The 23,396-nt window shown below is 31.9% G+C and overlaps 1 protein-coding gene across 4 annotated transcripts in view; it reads right to left on the reverse strand.

Annotated features, from left to right (window-relative positions):
* Nucleotides 1–23,396, reverse strand: part of LOC127734318 (uncharacterized) — a 125,074-nt gene that overhangs the window by 4,882 nt on the left and 96,796 nt on the right. For 2 of the 4 annotated variants that reach the window (XM_052244148.1, XM_052244149.1), the window contains exons 21-23: nt 4,812–5,013; nt 3,527–3,692; nt 353–495 (exon numbers count right to left, since the gene is read on the reverse strand). The exons of 1 other annotated variant lie outside the window; for it this stretch is intronic. In XM_052244148.1, the coding sequence (XP_052100108.1) occupies nt 353–495; nt 3,527–3,692; nt 4,812–5,013 (511 nt within the window). Of the gene's footprint in view, nt 1–352; nt 496–3,526; nt 3,693–4,811; nt 5,014–6,902; nt 7,179–9,206; nt 9,336–11,603; nt 11,667–23,396 lie in introns of all 4 variants that reach the window. One more of the 4 variants, XM_052244152.1, reaches the window with a different exon arrangement.

Raw genomic sequence — 23,396 nt, forward strand, 5'->3', positions numbered from 1 at the left:
CCAGAGGAACAATAGTAACTTTGGGCGATATGTACATTTTGCTTACAGGAGTTCTTGACATGTATCACAGAGCACCATAAAAGCGTCGATTTGGGGTTACGGTGGTGAGCAGAAACGTTCACACTTTGATCGTATTTCAGCTAAATCTAAAAGATACACTCTTGTATAACTATTCCCCTCAGCGAGAGGGATACACGCACAGCTATTTGGGACACTATTTTCATTTAAACTATCATTTTGGCGGTTATATGGTCGATTATATTGTCAATTTGGACAAATTATGGTTCTTAGTCCTTCTTTCAGTTTAGTACTACATTAGAGTCCTTTATTAGTCATTATACATTGAACTTACTGCATAAAATTACTATGCCATTGACGACATGTAACACCACATTGATAGGCACAGGGAATCTTGTGCTATAATCTTTGATGATTGCATATCGCCAGTACTTCCACAATCTGTCAGAATTGTTTTGCACCTCCTCAAATCGATAGCTGGAAATAATTACAACTATATATATCAAGGGACATAAGGTAAGATCAAAGTGAAAGTTGCATAACAAAACAAAAAAACCGTAAGAAGACACATATAGTGCCTAGTTTAATTTTGCGGTGTAGACAAATCTATATTTTGGAACGATCAATTTGTCTTGCAGTATTTGAAAAAATACTATCCGTAATATTTTACATAATTCGCTTGCGTAAAGAGAAGCGAATGATACCAAAGGGATATTTAAACTCATACGCCGAAAAGGAACTGACAATTCCATGCCAAAAAAAAAACGACTAAAAGACAAGCAACAGCATACAAGACACAACATCAATAACTAAAGACTGAGCAACGCGAACCCTACCAAAAACGGAAATGCTTCGGAAGGGTAGGCAGTTCACGCTCTACATATGGTAGAACTAAAACACTAATATGTATATCTTGCCCATCAAAATGATAGATTAACAGCTTACAAACAGGGACTGGAGCGACTTACCGTTCCAGAGTACCGCAATTCACCCCGATTTTTGAAGGGATTTGTATTGCTCAATCTTTAGATATCTGTGTAATGTTTAGTTTTTGTCGTTGGACTTTTTAACGTGTTTCCTTTGGTTATGGTATTGTTTGCTTTTATTTTATTTCGATATACAGAATGAAAAAAAATCTCTAAGGGATGCTTTTGTAAAATCAACTTTATAAGACTGAGTTTTAAAAACTGTGTAAAAATCAATGTACGTTTTCTTTATCTCATTCACAAGACAAATATTGACTCGATCTATGTCCGTTTTAAATTGTGGAAAAACATAATTTATTGCATTGTTTATATGTAATATTTAGCGGGATTCATTAGAATAGCTACAATGTTGACAAGGCATGACCAAAGACCGGTGTCAAATAACATTATCTTTTTAGGTTTTAAGTTAGAAATTAAAACAGGTAAAATTAATGTGTCCCGCGTTTTTTGTGGATTGTTTTTTTATACAAACCTTTCAAACCGTTTGAAAAATTTCCAATGGAATGGGGTCAACCTGCATATCTTTAAATGTAGTCAATTTCATAATAAAGTTTTCACCTTAGGTTGTTGTGTTCAATTGTGGATACTAATATATAAATGTGTCATACCTGTTGATTGTTTATTAAAACCTGTGTGTGTGTTCCTGTAACTACATCAAAAGGTATATTGGCTACTACTAAAAAGTATTGCGTTATATCTGAGTGAACTGGTAGTACATCACATTAATTTTTATACGGTTTGGAATTTTATATGATATAAAACAACTTTGAATTTTCAAAGATTGTAAAACATCTGCCATTTAAAAGCGATATGACAATAATATATCAGCTAATCTAGGCACAAACTAGACATTAGTAAGAATCTATACTTGGCAAAAATGTCTTTAAAATGCTTTACTGGTAGCAAGTCATAAGCGTAAAGCACGTAAATATTGTATATAAATATGTCATCGGTAAAGTTATCAAATTTTAACAATTATTTCGATACAAAGTCACAAAATTTTATTGCATTTAATTCAAATGTTGCAATCAGGTTATATCTAAGGATTAGAACTAACAACTATAAAGTAGCTAAAAAAATCATCGTATGTTACACGAGTTATGTTTTTAAAATTCAATGTCGACAAATCAACCAGGTAACATTCATGAAAAGAAAATCTGATTTGGCCCTTCAAGTTAACGTGATGAAAAGATAAAAAATAGACAACGTTTGGTTTTCTAACTACACCATTGAAACTATCGTCGTGTTACAATACTGGGCTTGTTTAAAGATTTCAAAAAGTTTGTTTTGTAAGTTAACTGTTTTATCAGATAAAATTAACTCGGAAGAAGACCGAAAACGTTGATATACCAAAAGCACACATGTCTTCAAGTCTGTGCAGATATGTATATAGAATTTCTTAAAAATACCTGACACAAAAACAAGCTCTAATCTTCCACCTCTATAATAAGTAAATTGTCTAGCAGTCAGGTCGCATTGGAACCGTTCTAGCTCATGAGAGAACAATCCGCATGTAGGTATATTCCCGTCAGGATAATTTTTCTGACTTCGGGTTGACACGGTTTTTCTACTACACTTTTATATTCCATACATTGCAAATAACATTATTGTTAAAGTTTTTAATCGATTCCATCGGTCATGAAATTAAGGATACCGATCGCGCGAAGATACAGTTAAGTCTGTCTCATATTTTGACTTACAACTCTATTTTGCCCTATAGTATCACAGACGAGAAATAACATTTGGTACCGTTGATGTTATGAAAATTATAAATTGAAAAAGAGGTTTGGTTGAGAACACTCTTAACGACAAATAGATGCTATCAGATTTTCAATTATGAACTTCCATTTCTATATAGCAACATTACAGCACCGCCTGGATATGGTTTATATTTATTACAAAGTTGATTTGATCTTTCATAGCTTGCGTTTCCTCTCATGTTTCCCTGATAGAGAGTTACAGCTACAAAAAATGTAACAAGGAAGCTAATGAACCAAGGCTTCCGAGTGATAAATCAATCTCATTAACCAACTGTATATAAAAACTCTATACAGATAGTTAATGAGATTGCTAATTATTATATCAAAAAAGGTCAGATCTGTGTTGCATATTCATGATATTGGATCGTCAATAAGACTACGATCCAACGATATAGTAAACCTTTAAAGACATTTTGATGGTCATCTATCCACAAGAAAAGAAGAAATATTTAAACCAGACTATTCGTCTGTGTTCTAAATAAAATAGAGACAGAGAAAACTTAAAGAATATTCAAACTTATAAGTCGAGAAAGAATTGACAATGCCACGGCAAAAAACGAAAAAGGAATAATAAGTGATCCATAAAATATAAAGCTCGATCGAAATCTTTAATGTTTGAATGTCATTTGCTGTAAATTTTGCTGACATTTACCTCTACTTTTTATTTATTATTATTTTAATTAAATTCTCCTATAACAAAAGACAGACTAAACATGTAAGTAACATTTTCTGTTTTAACTTCAGAAACTAAGAGTTATTTACCTAAACAAGGCAATGATTAAGTTAATCAACAGGAGGTTTGATATCAGCAAATACATGGCGGCTATTACCATAATGGCCCAGTCGTATTCAACACATCTCTCCATGTTTGTGTTACTTTCCCATTCTGATTCAACTGATGTACAAGTTCCGTTACCATTGTTTTCTCCTACATAAAACATAACTTTAAAGTAAAGAGAAAAGACAGACGTTTTTTTCTTTATGAAACAAGATGCAATTATGTTGCAGACTCCGATAGAAAGTGTCCGGTCATATATCTCGAAAGTAAGTGTCTGTGTCATACAATAAACACTTCCATGTACCTCCATTTTTTATAGAATTTAAATTTCGCGTGAAAAAACCGTTAGTTTTTTCTTTCTTACAAATGTTCAGAAAATAACATGGTTACATGAATGTTAAGATGCATAGCTTTTAACGGAATAAAAGAAGATGAACAGATGAATGTTTTTTTCTAAATTTATCCTGTCTAAGGGAATCATATATGAACATGGTTTCATCATATAGCATTGGCTCATATATAATTCCGAATGATTGGTCTAGTTTTTGTTATTGAAACATGCAATTGAGGTACAGGAAAGTTATTCATTTAGTAGGTTCTTATCATTTCATTAATTAATATTTAATTTTATCTTATAGAAAAAACTTCTATCTTTCTTGATTCAAAAACCTTTCATATGGGAGGGGCGATAAATCAAACTATATAATGGAAAAAATACATGCGTTCTTACAATATTTATACGATGACCCATGTTCTATTCTTTTTTTATTTTCCTAAAGGCATTCCATGAGAGGTATCTCCTCGTATTTTATTTCAAAATTTTATATTTGAGTTTTCCGTGTCGTCATATACTACTTTTACTCAAACATGTAGCTGGAAACTAAGCATGGTGATCTATACTAAATATTTAATATGTTTGAAAAGTAAAATATTAACTGCAATTTACCAAATTATAAGAAAAATCAATCTTTCTTTTTCCAATTCTTCCTTAAAACTGTTTATTTGTATAGGTCTCATACCTAGTAAAAAGAACAAACAAATAGAACAAAGTATTTAAGACATTCAAATGCCTTCTCTACATACGTTTTTCGTATAATATAAACGTACAAAGTTAGAAGAGGTCTTCGGGTTTTTTGTTTCGTTTTAAGAATTATGGTATCAATTTCCTCCACGCACGTAGTATTTTACCAGCTACTTCTATCTATATATGTATGTGTAAGTGTGTGCGTGTTGCTGTTATGTCAAATTCAATTGTTAAAATTTAATTACCTCTCAACTGGTCTAGAGACAATTCACCATAAAGTTGCCAATAAGGTAATGACACGATCTTCCATATTCGCCAATTCTCTACGTCAGCTCCATATTTTGGCCACATATCACGATGATTAGGATACATATTCGAATGATACATTACACCAGCACACACAATAAAAACAAGTAGGATCCAACTAAATTGAAGCAGTTCCTTAAGCTACAACGTATGTTAGAAGGTATTATGCAATTATTAACTTTAATGGTATAAAATCAAAATAATACAGTGAACACTAAAATAGAATAAAAACAATCATAATGTTTATATGGATGTATAAGCAATACATGCATCTGAATACTTTCGTGATTTATAAAATTTTCAAATATTTTTGACCGAGAGCATCACTGAAGAGACATTAATTGTCAAAATGCGCATCTAGTGCAGCAAAAATGGTACCGTTAATGTTATATCTATTTTCAGTTCATTGCAGCACTGCGTACTAACTTAATGCAGACACAGAACAGCGATCTGTTCAAACACATATTTACATCAATTCTCCTATTGTATTCTACTTCGGGACCTTCACCGCATACTTACTACGGTTTACTAACACTGTGTATAAAAAGTACAGCAATTTTATCGATCTTCTCTAAATCTGTTTTACTCTGCTTAGGTCTTAAAAAATTGCACATCACATTTTTCTTACGTCAAATATACATGACTTGGCAAACTAATTTTCTTCAGGAATTATCATCGACAGTTTAAAGTTTTAACATCTTCGGATTTGCTGATAGAACAATGACAAACTATTGTTTCTATAATGAAACTCATAGAAATACTATCTGATAAATAGATTTTAGATTTTCAACATATTTATGTTGTAAACTATCAGCCGCTCAACCACAATCAGGCATTAATGAACTCGTTCGACACGGTTACTTAATAGCAAGCTTAATATAGTGATTCGCGTCTGATATTTAAAGGTTAACTATTCTAAACATTAAGCAAACAAAAGATAACTTGCTGAGTTGACTTCAAAGTTATTAAGATCGGGCAACATATTTGACGTCACAAAACCCAGATATGTTATTTTATGAAGAGCTCTTTAGAGCGTTACCGGTAGAAGGAACACCGATATTGACTTTTATAATTATCAAATTCATCTTTTAAGTTTGAAGCCCCAACAATATTGCATTAGATATTCCAAATTCAGCATGAGGTATTCTTAAGGCCTTTGTCGTAATCCGACTCTGGCTTTGAAAGCCTCCAATAATTGATCGTTTCACTTAGTGTAGTGACAAATAACAGAAAGGACGCTTAGTTACTTGCGAATAATTGACCGATAAACCTGAAGACTGGAAATAATGTTTTTGCAGTGTCAATAATTTCTTGTTTATTTACTGCCGTGACTTTTACTTATGTTTACCATAAAGTATATATTATACATATAATCAAGTAATGAAATTCGTAAAAGCAATAGTTTTGTTAACATTAATGAGTGTTTGACCATTTTGAAAATCCGAATTCACATCTGTTTATTTTTTTACATCACAGCAATTCCGTAATAACCAGAAACTACACTATACCATTTCACTTAAAAACTAGTTTCATATGTTTTTTTCCCACCAATTTTGTATTATCTTTAATAACAAATTAATTCAAATACAAGAAATATCCACCATGTATTTAACCTGCAATCGGCTGACAAAAGGTACATTAAACCTTTTCACATCGCTGTTTGTTCAAGCCATTTGTACAATACTCTATTGCAGTTAAAAGTCACTCTATTCAACATGTCACTGTATTACAATGTACATTCACCAAATGGAACAAATGACAAACGGTTAATGGGAAGTAACATGTTTTCATTCAAATATATTCCTTTCATCAATGTGTTCAAAATTAGTACATCATATCGCATTTATATTACTTCACTGCGGCAGTCTCCTTTTTTTTCAAGATTCAACGTCACTTCACATTTATTCCAAACGAGATTTTTATTTACTACTTGTCTATTTTATATATGTTGCAGCAGTGGTGATTTATTTGAATATTTAAACAGATGTGACAAATTAAATTCTGATGATTCGTATAAGATATTAACTTACCATTTTGCCAATCATAATAAGTTTGAGGCCAAAATATTTCAGAACCATCAAACTATGAAAAAATCTCATATAAATTATAAACAATCCAAGACTATAAACTCTGATTTCCATGCAGTGACCAACATTGAAAATACGAACAAGTATAGCAGATACTATTACAATGTACATCAGCAATGCTAAAACATTCCAGAAGTTCGTCAGATAACAATACAATCGAAACAGTTTACGAGACTGATTGTGGGTTCTCTGTCTTTGCACCGTTATGACAATGTTTCTCTGGAAAAAAAAAGAAATCAAACAAATACTAAATCTTCACATTTGCAGCGTATAGATAACGGATAGCATATTTTGTCAACCAAATATCATCAGCGGGTTATAACAATGTCATATATATGCACCTGTCCTTAAGGCAGGTCTACTGCAGTTCTGACCCTTGTTTTCATCGGCCCTTTTCTCTCTCGGAAATAACCAATCAATCCTTTAATTAGGGGGTGAAGGGATTAAATTGACATAGTTGACATATTTTCCGTTTCCGTTCTTTATTCTAAATATTGCTTAATGCAAAATTGTATAACGTTTTTTTCACTAACTCTTAGCAGATGTATTTTTTGTTCTGACATATTGATTATTTTTATTTAGTCAACGTGTGGTTCGTTTGATTGCAGTGTATCATTGGTCAAAATTCAAATATGACGTCAAATTGTCTTGGTTTCCTCTGATTTTTTCTATTGTGACGTCTCGACAAGAGGCGACTATGCCTGATGACGTCACAAAGAAAGAACGCATCTTTTTGCAGATCACTGACAAAGAAGAATAAAGTTTGTCTGCATATCGTCTAAAAACCATTAGAGAAACTGGTAAACTATTAAATCAATGATTTCGATACCACAAATTACTTAAAAACTTTACTAAATTCTTCCATAGATACAAAGATTTGGTTTGGAAGTTTGGCTGTACCTGTAGAAATCTTATTTCAAACGGGATAGCACAATCATGCTAATTTTTATGGAGACGTTGTTTACCGAGCCGGAAAAATTAGATACGATCCGGGTAGACTTATCGATCATTTACAAAAACTTATTTTAAAAGGTTACCAATTGAACACTGTAATTAGATCTTTGAATATTGTTTTTATTGGTTTAGATATTGATTTTGTTATCAAACTAAAAAATATTGTTATATACATAGGCACATTTATGGCTCTACAATCTGTCGATACTTGTTTCTTAGCACAGAACAAAGACTATTTTTTTCTGACGGTTAATGATTTTGATGCTTGATGTGAACGGGTTGATATTTTAGTCTTAGATGAATGATTTTTTTACTTTGTTATTATTGGCTTTGAACTAGCTGTCAGTAATTGCGACTATTCTCAGATCAGTACTTATTGTCTGTTTTGTTGTTGGGATGTATAAATACCCTGCCACGTCAAGGCTGTTTTTGTTAAATGTTTTTCTGTTTCGTATCGATCTTATGAGTTAAGCCTTTTTCAACTGATTTTTATAGTTTGTTTTTAGGTTGTACTGTTACACCACTGTCCCAGTTAAGGGATAGGGTTTAGCGCCAGCAAGCTAGTTCAACCCCACCACAATCCTTATGTGACTGTCCCAAGTCAGGAGCCTGTAATTCAGTGGTTGTCGTTTGTTGCTGTATATCAATATTTGTTTGTCGTTCATTGTTTTGTACATAAATCAGGCCGTTAGTTTTCTCGTTTGAATTGTTATACATTTGTCATTTAGGGGTCTTTAATGGCTGACTATTCGGTTTGGTTTTGCTCATTGTTGAAGGTCGTACAGTAACCTATAGTTGTTTACTTATATGTCATTTGGGGTCTAGTGGAGAGTTGTCTAATTGGGAATCGTACCACAACTTCTTATTTTCACATATACCACCAAATATCGTGCAATACGTTATCTCTCCACACTCGACAGTTTAATTTTAAATATTTAAACCGCTCGGTGAGCCTCGTGTTTTAAATTTGAAAACTTAACTGTCTCGAGTGGAGAAATATCGTATCACAATCGATACATTGGTAGAATCTGAATTTAATCAACGATGTTAAACTTATAAACCTGGCGAATTTGAAGCTGCTTGTGGTTCATTTGGTTTACAACAACGAACACTAATGTATTATCGGCGAATATTCTTATATAATGATGTATATCTTCTATAATACTAAACCGCAAAAAAGAATCCGACCTTATACACATTGAAGTATTTAAGTATTCATTTGAATAGATACTATTGGTTCCGATACGTTATCCTTAAAACAAATTTTCAAAATAAGCATTAGTTTATACTTACGACTATTTCTTCAACAGCATCTGCAATGATCCAGAAATACAGTAACAGCTCATAAACTCCGATACCACTATCGTTTACGTTTGATAAGAGGAATGCACTGTAAGCTATGAGTATTCCAAACATTAAAAGCTAAAGAAAGAAAGATATTCCTTTGAAATAATAAAAATTCTATCTTAGATATGATTTTTGCATAAAGTAAGTACATCTTTTACGGGAGAAATGTACAATTTTACAAATAAATTGATACTACCATTAACGATAACGTTAGTTCAGTAATTTTATATTTGTATTATTGCGACGGTTTTTTGCACTGCATAAAAAGAATTCACATTGCTAAATTAAACAACATTATCTGTACATAGATTATCCAGAAACTACTTGAAGGTGCACAATAATTTCTTATTTTTAGTGCTAGGGAATAAAATTATTATGATAACATGTTTTGAAAATTTTTAAGTCGACACTTAAATTATAAGGTTGATGAATCATTCTTATATGACGACCTGATTTCGCTTTTTAAAACAAAACCATTTTGTAATATCAATCGAACATGAATTAAAATGGGTTAACGCCGGAGATCAAAATGGGTATTTGTGATAGTATTGCTTACTAGGAAAAAGTAAAATAACAAAAATACCGAACTCCAAGGAAAAGTCCCTTATCAAGTGGCAAAATAGAAAGCTCAAACACATCAAAAGAATGGAAAACAACTGTCATATTCCTGACTTGGTACAGGCATTTCCCTATGAAGAAAATTGTGGATTAAACCTGGTTTTATAGCTAGCTAAACCTCTCACTTGGATGACAGTCGCATAAAATTCCATTATATTGACAACAAAGTGTGAACAAAGCAAACAAACATAATAGGTAAACATGTCAAAAATAGGGGTACAGCAGTCAACATTGTTTTGAAATCTTAATCACTATATAATGAAACAAATATGTCAACAAAGAAAAACAAAATGGCATATAGACAAAGCACATAAGAAAAAATGAATGACAATTAAATAATATCATTTTAAAAATAAGTTTACATATATCTGATTATTGTTTAATCGTGAAACGGTTGGTTTGCAATATAGTCTTGGCATTATAAAATCAGAATGGTTGCTTTTAGAACGTGTTTTATAGGTCCGCTCTGAAGTAAAAAAGATCCAACCCAACCTTATATAGTCGAAATAATTCTATCGAACCATGCTCTATTTCAACATGCTTAGGATTTATATTTGTAATTATTTTACACCTCGTTACGCTTGGTAGAAAGAAAACGACAAATACAATGCCTACCTTTGTGAAATAAAGCAGACAGTAGTTTTAAGAAGTTCACACCTGGGCAATCAATTAGGAAGAGAAAAGTTAAGATAACAAAGAAAAACTGAGAATATCACATGAGCTCCAAATCGATTTCAGTCGTTCTTTCTCATAACTCTGTTGGAGTAGTTTTTGTGCAAGTAGCACACCCTGCTATTGATATCCGTATTGTATGAACATGCAAGAGCGTTACGTATCAATTGAGATATGTAAACGCCATTCGATTGGACAGAGGGTATCTTACTGAGGAGATTGTGGAGGTTTACAATTGGAAAGTTGAAATCGTCACGTATGTCATACATTCTATTTTAAAGTCGCCCTTTTGTATCTTTATCGAGGAAAAGATGTGGATATGAAGCAGACTTTAAGTATCAGTAGTATCCTTAATCTCAAGTTGACTGGAATATATGAGCTGCAAACACTCATTGAAATGTCGGTTATTGAGTGACAGAACATCATCAATATATCTGAAAATTGAATTACAGAACTTTGCACGATGTTGTTTTTTTTTTTCTTTTAGAAGATTAAAATGAGCATAGAGCATAGCATGAAAGAACTATTTCTTAATCTAATTCAGAATTCAAATATAAAACAAATCAATGTTCACGCCCATGAAACGACTAATTATGATTGAAAAAATGTGAAAAATACATCTGTATCCTCATACGTTGTGTGCAACCCCTTAAAAAAACGAAACAAAGATGTACGTTAATTACAAGACATCACAGTCTAAACCAAAAATAAATATATTGATATTAGTGGTCAGAACAACTTAAAATGGCCCGCCCATCTTTAGTAGAATATAATTCCTGAACTCTAACTGACAGGCATTTGTATTTTTGACTTTTTTACTGATAAGGAAAACTTGAAAATTTATTTTTATAACCTAATTAACATGTTTAAGAAAAGACGTATTATATGTTATGTTGAATGTGCATTTGATGTCTTGTATCCTGATCATTGGAGAATTCACAAGAAATTAATGATTTCAATTGATTTTGTTCAGATAAACAGATAAAACATGTCAGTTATACACAATAGGCACGGATTTGCATTTTAAAAATTCATTAATTTATTTTATCTTACATAGTGGACCATAAACATCATAGCTGGTGATTTCCATGCTGCACCGGATAGACGAACCACATTCTGTAAAATCAAAATGATAGATTTAAAAACGTTTGTCAAAACGCATTCCCTTTGTTATATTTTCAACCTTCTGAATAAATAATTACTATGCCAATAATTGAAACTTACTTAATTCATTTCATATAAGAACTACTGAAAAAGGACCTTCAGTTTTAACCGAAATGCACATTAGTACAGCTGCGTTTTCCGAAACTTGTTGCCTTATTCTAAATGTATACAATTGGTACAAAACAAACATTTTGTGACATTTCAACAAATATATATTATTTTTCAACACCTCTGTTGGTAGACATTTTGAATAACCAATATTAGGAGGGTTGACATAATTAGTCATTGGTACGATCAGTTTCCTATAAATTTGAACACCATCTTTTTCCCCAGCCATAGATGCATTTCGCCCGACTTGACATTAATTGGGAATTTGTTGTTTTCATTACTATTCAACTTTGGAATTGATTCGCTTTTTTTAACTGTTTTGTTTCGAACTGAACTGAGGAGTTCTGTGTAGATGAAACGTGCGCCTTGTGAACTTAATATTTAGCCTTGTATCTTAGATTAGTTTTTCAAAAAATGTAACATATTCAACTTATATTTGATGTCGCTTTTTGTGCATTGAATGCATTAAAGGATAGAACGAATAAAAATACTTAAAATAAAGTTTCCCAACACGACTGATAATGATGATAATACTGACCCGCTATTATTGTTAAAAAAGAGTAAACTAAAGTGTTTTCAATATGGAACCAGTAAGTAAACATTGTTCTACGAAAAGTGAGAAGTTTTTATAGTCTTTTGTTAAGAGGATCTTTTGATTATGTAAATAGACATATGATGCCATGTCCACACAATAATATGGTTATAAAGAGTGAAGTATATAAGACGGCAGTGTACAGCTACATGCCTTTTATAACAAACCAACAAAAACAAGTGAAAAGATTCAAAGTTTCGACTTTGTCAAGGTTTTATTGGAAGATCTATTACATATACTTCTCTTCTAATTGGCGATAGAGCCTGGTTCAAATTTAATAATTTCCCTGTTTTCAGAAAAAAAAAAATGGTGTCGCTTTTCCGATTAATTGTTGCTAACAGGAGATAATCCAATTTAAACAATACTCGATCATCCATTATACGACCAATCTTCGTGTTAAAAAATACGAATGTGTAAACGATGTCGCAAGTCCGGATATCCCTATAAAGCCCATAATCCCGATGTGTTTTTTTTTTTCTTAAAGAGGTGTTATTCATTTGGATATCTATAAATTAGCATTTAATGTTATCTCCAGCTTTTATAAAAGACATCTCGTAACTGTAGAATATGTTGCTCAGTCTTTTGTTGTCAGTTTGGTTTGGGATTATGCGTTTTAATATCCCTTCGGTATCTTCCACATCTTTTGATAAAGGTATAACCAGACTTTGTGCTGAAAAATGTAAAGAAAATATCTAAAAATATATATAAAGTTATTGATTGAATGTTAAGGTGTATGGTTGAAAATTGTTGGCGGAAAAAAACGGACAGACCAAATTACCTTCATCCAATCACGCCACATCGCTGCTGTATCATCGCTGCTGTATCTTTGTACCAAATTCTGTTTAATAATCTCTGCACGCATGGATGTCCAACCACGTCAATCATCACATTATCGAATGCACATTCTACTGGAGCTATACGAATCCCCCAAATTTTGTCTTCTGTATTCATCAAACTCATACAGCCTATTTCATTCTCTTCATACAATGAGTCCATCAAGAAGAGCGCTCGTTTTTCAAACAGTCTGGAATTTAAAGTTTATTCATTATTTTTTTTGGAATATAAAATTAAAAACGATTAAACATACTTGAATTTTTGTTACTCAGACAGTTCTAATTAAAATTATCACGATTTCGGATGGGCTCGGTACATTATGTAATTTGTTTGTTTACTTTAAAACACATATTTTAATCATAAACTGTATACTAACCTTAACTTTAATAGTTGAATACTAATGGAAGATTAGTTACATAGTTCGAAAGGCAGAAACATTTGTAAAAATTGTTGCACAGTGAATCCCGCCTATTTTATCACAAAATTCAGATGTTAGTGGTTAGTGTAGGCTGTTGAAATGTCCTATTGGTAATTTCTGTTCATCTTTCTACGTATTATTACGTTTACAGAATCTGCGCATATGTACACTGATTTACAGTGTAAAATAAGGCTAGCGGGTTTACCGATGTTCGAATATCTTATATCGATTAAGAAGCGTATACTTAAAAAAGGCGGGGTGTAACAAGGGGGCATATAAAACTCACAAGTCGAAGATAAACTGACAACACAATGGCAACGAAAGACGACTAAAAGACAAACAAGTCTACAAAATGCCAGAGATAACTAAAGACTGAGCAACACCAACCACACAAAAACTGGAAATGGTATTAGGTGCTATAAAAGGTCAAATATTTCTGCTCTATTAGTGGCACTCATCAAGTTGCTCATGGACAGAACATCTTCGGTAATAAGTTGTGCCAGAGATAACTAAAGACTGAGCAACACCAACCACACAAAAACTGGAAATGGTTTTAGGTGCTCTAAAAGGTCAAATATTTCTGCTCTATTAGTGGCACTCATCAAGTTGCTCATGGACAGAACATCTTCGGTAATAAGTCTCAATCGGTGATGTCACTTAAGAGAAAAAGTGAACGGGAATATGGTAAGGACAATTTGAACATATCCGTGGCCATTGTTTTTACGCAGATATTACATAACGGTCAACTCTTGATGGCGTCCGTAAAACCTTCAAAGGAATGACTTAAACTTTACTGTTAGGAACCCTTGGTTCAATAGCTTGCTTGTTTGTAGCTACCCTTTATCTGAGAAATAATGATTAGAAACGCAAGCTCTGAACGATCGTGCCAACTTAATATATAAACTCCATATGCAAAATTTCACAAATAGAAGCTGAAAGTATTCAAAGTTAACTCATACTAGTAAAATTTTACCTTGAGTGTTTCAATAGATCATTGTTGAGTTTTAAATCTTTTGCACTATTAACCATTTCTGCCATAGTGTTCAGTATGCTGCTTGTCATTATTGCTGCTACTGTAAGAGATAATTGTTGTTTAGTAATTCACTATGATAATAATGTAAATATAAAGTAATGGTGTTCAGTAAATATCTCAGAATATAAAAATAAGAAGATGTGATATGATTGCCAATGAGACAACTCTCCACCAGAGACCAAATGACGGAGAAGTTAACAACTACAGGTCATCGTGCGGCCTTCAACAATGAACAAAACCCATACCAGATAGTAAGCTATCAAAGGCCCCGAAATGACAAATGTAAAACAATCCAAAGAAGAAAACTAACGGCATGATTTATGTAAAAAAAAACAAATAAACGAAAAACCAATATGATAAACTGTATTGTAAAAATGTAAGCCACCAAGCGGATAGTAGAAAAGCCTGCAAATTAATATAAGAGTTTTAAATAAAATAACTTATTATGCAGAAATATTAATTTCAATACGTTCAAAGTCTATATTTACAAAATTTAAGCCAAGTCAAAGAACCTGCGCAATGTCAGTGTTTAAACAAAAATAATAAATATCTTTAAATATATGCTTCAATAACAATAGCACAATTTCAAATTTAGGCCAGAATTGGGCGAAAAATATTTCACGGCAAAAACACCACCGTCAAATAAAATGTGTAACGGAATTCACCGTCTTTTTACACTAATATTACTGGAAGATGTGTAAATTAATGCTTAAACAGCTTAACTTTAACTTCTTACTTAATTCACAAAGCCTAACGTGAAATGAACAGGTTATGAGAACAAAAAAGGCCGTTTCCTAAGACATTTAAATTTCAACAGTTTGAAACCAATATTTCATTCGCGCGGGACATTTCCCGTAATTTCCTACATTTCGCGGAACTCGTTTACCTGTTCATTACACTGACAAATATGCATCACCATAAATCATATACAATAACTAGTTTTATTCCAAAGTAACAATAGTTTAAGGAATTAAATCCCGTAGTTTCGAAATAAATACTTTGATGTGATCATAACGGTAACTCTATCACAAAACATGGAGCTACGGTTTTGTGAAGAATGTATCAACACAGTTAATTCTATTGAAAACGTTGATTAATAAATGTAAAAAAAGGCTAAACTGTGGTTTCTCTAGTCCGTCATACCAATATACAATTGAATTGGGCAAACTTGAATAATACGAAAAGAATGATATTTCATAAGAAATCATCGTTGTTGATCGAGATTTGTCCAAATACCATTTCAATTTCAAAACAACAGCAACAAACGGCAACCACTGAATTACAGGCTCCTGGTTTGAGACAGGCACATATAGAATGTAGCGTTGTTAAACATGCTTGCTGTCGCCAAATTATCCCCCTAACTTTGGACAGTGGTGTAACAGTACAACATCAGAACAAACAATAAAAAGTAAGATGAAAAGGTCTTCAGATGGATATAAAGCACAAAAAACCTAACAAAAACACATAGACACAAAGTAATTATAATTAAAAGATCTGCAGTATTCGCAGTTACTGAACGCTAGTTCAAAGTCAAAAACAACTAATGAAAAAATCATGTATCTAAGACCCAAATATCAATCAGTACAATGTGCAATGTTAAAACATAGGTATCAACAGATTGTAGAACCGTGAATATACATATGTGCATAACAATGATATTTGGTTTGGTTTTAATTTACTGTTAAAAAATCAATAGTTTTACAGATAAAAACAATATTCAGAGATCTTATTACAGTGTTGAACTGGTTGCCTTTTAGGATAAGTCTATTTTAAGCATCGATAAATTTACTCGGATCGTATTTATTTTACGGGCTCGGTAAACAACATCACATTCAAACCAAATCCTTGTATATATGGACGAATTTAGTAATTTTTAAATTTAGTAAAGGTTTTAAGTAATTTGTGGTTACGAAATTCTTGACTTATTAATTTACCGGTAATACATAGATTTAGTTAATTGAAAGCCTCATTTCAGACACGGGCATAGCGATTAATTTGGGATATATAAACACTGTAAGATGGTGGCAAAAGAGCACCACCGTCCAAAAAAGGAAAATTAACAATTGTGAACGAAAAATCGTCCCTTTTGTCGTAAGGTTTAGTGTCGAGTTTCCTGTGTAAAACTGAAATATCTAAATCTAGGACAGGACAGTTATTTCTGTTTATATTTGATTTATTAAAAGTAAGATCCTTTGGACATGTTGGATAAATCTCGGCAGTATTTTTAGATAATTCTTGATTATTTAACGAAACATTATCAAAATAAAATCGATTAAATGAAATTTAGACAGGTCTGAGTTACTGAGTTTGGCCATAGAGTGGGATTCATAACAGTACAGGGTCAACTCGGCTATTAAAGAGTAATACCTATAACCTCTCGATAAACTTTATTACCGAAACGTACATAATTTTTGTGAAAGAGAAAATTTTTAGCTTTAATCAAAATTCCAGTTATCTTTATTTGTCTAACAGCATCCATTTGAAGACAATAGAATGTGAAGCATTACTTAATATATGTATTTTTGTAGCTTGCTTCATTTTGAGTTTTTGGTGTTGATAGTATCTTTGTAATATTAGCCAATGAACTTTGCAAAGTTACCTTACTTTAACAACAGTTTGACCTAGAAAGAGGCAAGCCCGATGAAGCTAGATTTTGTCTATCGTAAAAGATGATGATGTTACTTACCATGCAGTCACATCAATCATAATATTATTGTATACGTCTAAATATGTGACACATTACGATGTGTCAGAATCATTGGTTCGCATTTCCCCGAGAGAAGAACTAAATTTTCTCACGTAAATTTTCATAGGCTAAGTGTCAGACGAAGTATATATACATTATGATGTAAGCCCTGTATAACTATAGCTTATCTGATAGAGAACGTTTGTCGTAAAGTTTTCACATAACTAGCTGATGTACATCATGTACAGTGTTACAACCATAGAAAAAGCAGACAAGGAAATGCATTACTCGTTTAACGAAAGCTTTATTTTATAGCCTAGTTGTTCTAGTGGTCTAGGGCACTTGACTAAGTGCAGGTGGCGGTGCAACCATGACAAAGAAGCAACAAAAAAGATGTTTAAAAAAAATTGCAGATCTAACATTGTTAGGCTAAATTTCTGACGAAGTATATATGTTTTAGTGTATTTGTTTTTATTCCTCGCCTTCTATATTTAACCTGATTAAAAAATATTCGAAACTGTTTGTCCAGTATGCTTCTGTTTTGCAATATTGATGCATCGAATATTATGTATATCTGAAAATCTATGAAACCAAATCTCCTTAATAGTATACTTACATAACGGGTTTTCACATTTTGACCAAAAAATTAAAGCTAAGTCTTCCTTCTGTGCAAATATCGCCCATGCTAACAATACATGATACAATGCGGTGGGTTCTAGATAAAAAGAAAACACAGCATCTTTATATTTACCAAGATTGTCAATTTTCAAATTCGATGGTCAAAACATGTGCCTACTTTTAAAGCCAACATCAGAATAATAATAAAATGTTTGTGTACAGTCAAATGTTATTAAAATAAAATCTTAGTTGTCAACTTTTTCACAAAAATTGTGTAGAGTGAACATTAGTATATTCTATATTTAAATTCATGATCTGGGTCTATTTTATCAGTTCCAACACCCTTTAGACCAGTCAGAATAATCTATAAAACTATTTAAAACCGTTCTAGAACAGTTTTACCTTTATAGTTCTACCCAAGAACTGTTATTGGATAGAACGACCAGACTCAGTTCTAGGCAAGAACGGCTAGAATCTTTTCTAGAGTAGAACTGTCCAAATCTGGTTTAAGGTAAAATTGTAACAAACTGTTCTGGGGGAGGACCAGTTCCAAATTACGTAAAACCTCATCAAAAATACCAAACTTGCGTAAATTAGAGCTGCTCTCTTGTCGTTATTTAGAACAGGGCTGGTAGCTGGATCCCCCTGTAGGTCATATTTAAGATAAAACTGATTAAATAGTAAAATAACTAGTCTTGGATGTATGTTTTAGTTCTGTTATTTCTTCATTAATTTTTGTATCAAAATATTCTAATTTGTTATTCGTAATGCTCAAAACATGAGAAAATATACTTTTAATATTTATGTAATTATTATAAAAATACAAGTTATGTTCTATTTAGACTGAAAATTATATCTTCTGGTCAAAGAAAACTTTCGATGTGTTTTTTTTCTAGGTAAACATTTGGATAACATAGTGACCATATTATTTTTTTATTCCCTCAGTTTTTAAATGTTACTTGATTTGTCTCTTAATTAATTTACGAGATATGAATATCGGTAAGTTATTGTCGACTTCATTTTTCTGACATTATACCTTATGAAAATTGTACATATGTTAAGTATGTATAGTTTGGTACATGTTAATATGCACAACAGTTCATGAAGTTAAAAAACGAAAATTAAATTATGATAATAAATACAATGAACAATACTAAAAAAAAAATCATAAAAAAGTAACAGCTATATAAAAAAAGGAATATTTTTCGTAAATAATATACTAGATAAAAAAAATAGGAAAAAGCAAGAAAAAAAATATTAATAATATTTATAAATAAACTAAATAAATAAATTAAATAAATTGAATACATTAGATAAATCAAATAAATACATTTAATCAATAAATTAAATAAAAAAACTGTATAAATAGATAAAGAGGTGTCTAATAAAGACAACAATAGTTACCGGTTTTTGCTGGGGGTTTATGCCGATCAGTCTATGAATTATATAGACTGTTGTTTGTGTTTTGATTCTTTTTTGTTTTGTTGCCATGTTACTGTTAGTTCGTTATCGACTTGTGAGATTTAATATCCTTTTGGTATCTTACGTCTCTCTTCTACCTGATGTTCAAATCCCATAAATTTAATAAGCAGACAACGCAAGATAACTAGACACAAACTCCAAAAGGAGCAAGACCTGGTGCGTTGGCATGGTAACCGTATACTGATTTGCAGATTGTTCTAGAAATAGAACTGTCAAAATCAGTTCCAGGGTAGAATTGACCAAATCTGCTCTAGGGAAATTTAAGACAGTCCGAACTGTTCTTGGTTAGAAATGTCCAAAACTGTTCTATGTTTAAACTGCCCAAATCTATTCCAAGGTAGAACCGCTTATGTAGCAACCTGTTCCTAAGGTGTCAGGAGTACTGTTCTTAAACAGTTATCCTGACAGTTGCTGACAATTTAAAGAGAGGTTAGAACTGAGCTCAACTCAAATTGATAATAGAAATAAGTTTAAACTATATTACCTTCGGTCATCGTTTTAATGGGTCGCTTGGAATTTTGTACAACTGAATTTTGCATCTGTGTTTGTTCTTCTGATATGTAAACAGCTTCTATATATAAACGATATGTTATGCAATATGGTAATTTATATATGAATGATAATATATCGAGTCAATTGACGAAGCAGACCACGTGTTACTCCTTTACTTTTATGCAGTTAGGATGGGGCACTTTCTTCAAACTTGAATATAGCAAAATGTCCGCTGTGATGACTCTACTATATAAACACTGCCTCAAATGTTATCATTATTAAAGCAACCCCAGGTAAATCCAGAAAAACGCTTCGAACGCATGAAATTAATAACGTGTTGTTTTAATTTTTGTCTCAGAAGCACATGGAAAATATGCAGTATGAAAAGTATGATTCGTATTACGCTATCTTTAGTTTTGTTTTTAGTGGTGGTTGCTAGTCCATATTTCCTTTTTACCCGGTTGTTGTCTTTCGTCATTCTACTTATGATTGGTGTTCCTCTCTTCGTTTTTTCCTTCAAATCCTAACCAGGTTACTATGTACCAGGGAGTAATATTTGCGACTTTTTGTAGGTCTAGTAATATAAAACAGTTGTCACTGTAGATGAACTACTTAAGTCACTCCGCCACCTAGGACTCCTACATTGAATGTATTATTCGGCTTTATTCAATTGTCTCATTTATTATTATTTTTTCCAATTGCATGAGCTAAAAACAAAACAACGATTAACATAAAATCCAGATAGCACGAATTTGAACAGGCATAAAATGTGTTGTGGTTAAACCAGTTTCACGTGTGCAAAAGCCTCTTCTTTCAAAAAAAAACCCTTTATCTCCATTAACACTACTTAATAATTGGTTCTTAACATATGTATATTATGTATTTTTTTTTAAAGTTTGTTTTGAACTTTGTTCTTAATCATCTGTAATTGATTTTGTCGTATTTGCTATATGTCTCATCTTTTTTTGTTGAAAATAGACAGAAAATATATGTCCTCAACTTAATCTTTATTCAAGATTTGTATACCTTTAGGATAATGAAGCAGTTTTTGACATATCTTACGCACGTTCTGGCGTAAATCATGCAATGATCGACATATTGTTTTACTACTATCGTCTCTATGTCGACTACATGTTTGACATTTTTTGGTTCTGCTACTAGTCGGAGTCTGTTTTTTACATTCTTCATACTTGCAGTTCATTTTGCATTCCTTACAATTTTTATTGCAAGTGCACCATACTCCATCACAGCATTTTGTAGACACTCGCTTAAAAGAAAATCAACATTTTTTCCCTAACAATAGCATTTTATACTTCGGACTCATTACTTTATCATCTATATGTATCCCAACAAATCTGGGTGTATCATACCTAGAGATTATTTTTTCAACTGTTGATATGCAAATGGAGAACTTTATTCAATTCTGTTGCTCATTGTCTATTGATTAAAAATAACCTTTATGTCATCCACCACAAAGTATTTCGCATATTTTTTTCCCGCTTTGTATCAAAACAGTATAGTTCATACTGTGAATTTAATAATTAAGCTGCCAAGTATGGATGCATTGAAAGTCTGTGCGATTTTTTTCTTCTCTTCATCTGGTTTGATGCCACTACCTATTGAATTTTCAGTTAATGATATCAATATGCCACATTAGAAAGGGTTCGTTTTGCTAAATTCAAACTCTGCAAAATATTTATACCAGAGAAAATATTGTATACAAGTAGCATGAGTTAGTGTATGTATTTGATCAATATTTAAAGGAAATTTAAATAAAATTATCCAATATATTCTCATCTTCCAGTAGTAATGGAATTCAATATTGCCTGCCGTTCAACCCAGTCGACACTTATTACAGAACATAGCTACTACGTTTATCATTATTTTGTATTCGTCCTGAATACACATGCAATATTTGCCACTGGACGTATAGTAAATTTCAATCAACCGATCATTTTTAAACGGCAATGAAAGAAAATCAAAATGAGTTTTTTCTTACAGTTTTATTATTTTGGTTCATATCAATAATGCATTACATTGGATAACTCAGTTGACGAATACACAATACTCTGATATACAATTCAATTTAATTTTCATAACATGAATAGGAAATTTATGAGGACTATCCTTCAGAGAAGATCTTGACTTCCATTTCAAAATATATATAACCCCGTGAATTTCGGTATAACTCCGTGAATTTCGGCACGGGTTACATTAAAGTCTGTAGGTCTATAATCGACACTGTGGCTGCTTTAAACGCAAGACCGTATACAATATATACAAATTTATTAACACAAGTTTACAGCTTGAAAGCTAGGAGAAGACTGCCCAAGCAACAGTTTACAAAACATAAATTAAGTCAAAGATAAGGGTATTAAAACATTATAAAAGGTTCTCATAAAATATATATTATTGTCCAATCTTATGTAATAATAATCGGATTATTGTCCTCCGGCTAAACTTGCATTTGGTAAAATAGCGATAATTGCTTCTTTTGTAGTTCGAGTATAAGATACATGTATTATCTTTCGCACTTTTGACAGCCATCGGATTAAGTTGTAAAATAGAAAATCTATAATCTCTTTGGGTATTTGAAATAAAGAAACATTTTAAAACAAGAAATATTCAATTTAAAACTAAAACGAGAGTTCATAGAAATATCCATTCTTAAACGAGAGTTCATATAAATATTCAATCTAAAACGAGAGTTCATATAAAGCACTTTTCGAATTATGGTAAAAGTTCCCAATGTCACTTTTCTTCCGGTTATATATACACAAAACACATTTAAAAGTCACAACTCCTTCTTCATACGATTAAATACCTTGATTACAAACACATAATATCAGTAAATATAAACATATAGATATAAGAAGATGTGGTATGAGTGCCAATGAGACAACTCTCCATCCAAGTAACAATTTATAAAAGAAAACCATTATAGGTCAAGGTACGGCCTTCAACACGGAGCATTAGCTCACACCTAACAGCAAGCTATAAAGGGCCTCAAAAATTATGCACGTTAAGTTCTATAATTCATGGAAATAGGAGGCATAGAACTATACTAATTTAAAATCGTAAAGATAGAATAACAGTTAGAAGGAGAGATTCCTTCAATAAGCTACCTTTTTAGTTGGTCATGATTCTCTTCAAATAATAGATGTTATTTTTCTCTATTTTTTTCTCTCACTATTTTCACATTTCCAAACCGATTGTGAAAAAATTGTTCTCCTCAATAGTGAAATATTTGTTCTCGGCAAATGATTGGTCAAAATTTAATTATCACGTCAAATTTTCTTGATTTCTTCTGAATTTCCTATTGTGACGTCAATAAAAAAGACGACCATGCCTGATGACTTCACATATAAAGAACACAGCTTTCTGCAAATCTTTGAAAAGGAAGGATAAAATTCATTAGA

Source organism: Mytilus californianus, unplaced genomic scaffold, assembly GCF_021869535.1.
Source record: "Mytilus californianus isolate M0D057914Y unplaced genomic scaffold, xbMytCali1.0.p SCAF_3, whole genome shotgun sequence".
NCBI classification, from domain to species: domain Eukaryota; kingdom Metazoa; phylum Mollusca; class Bivalvia; order Mytilida; family Mytilidae; genus Mytilus; species Mytilus californianus.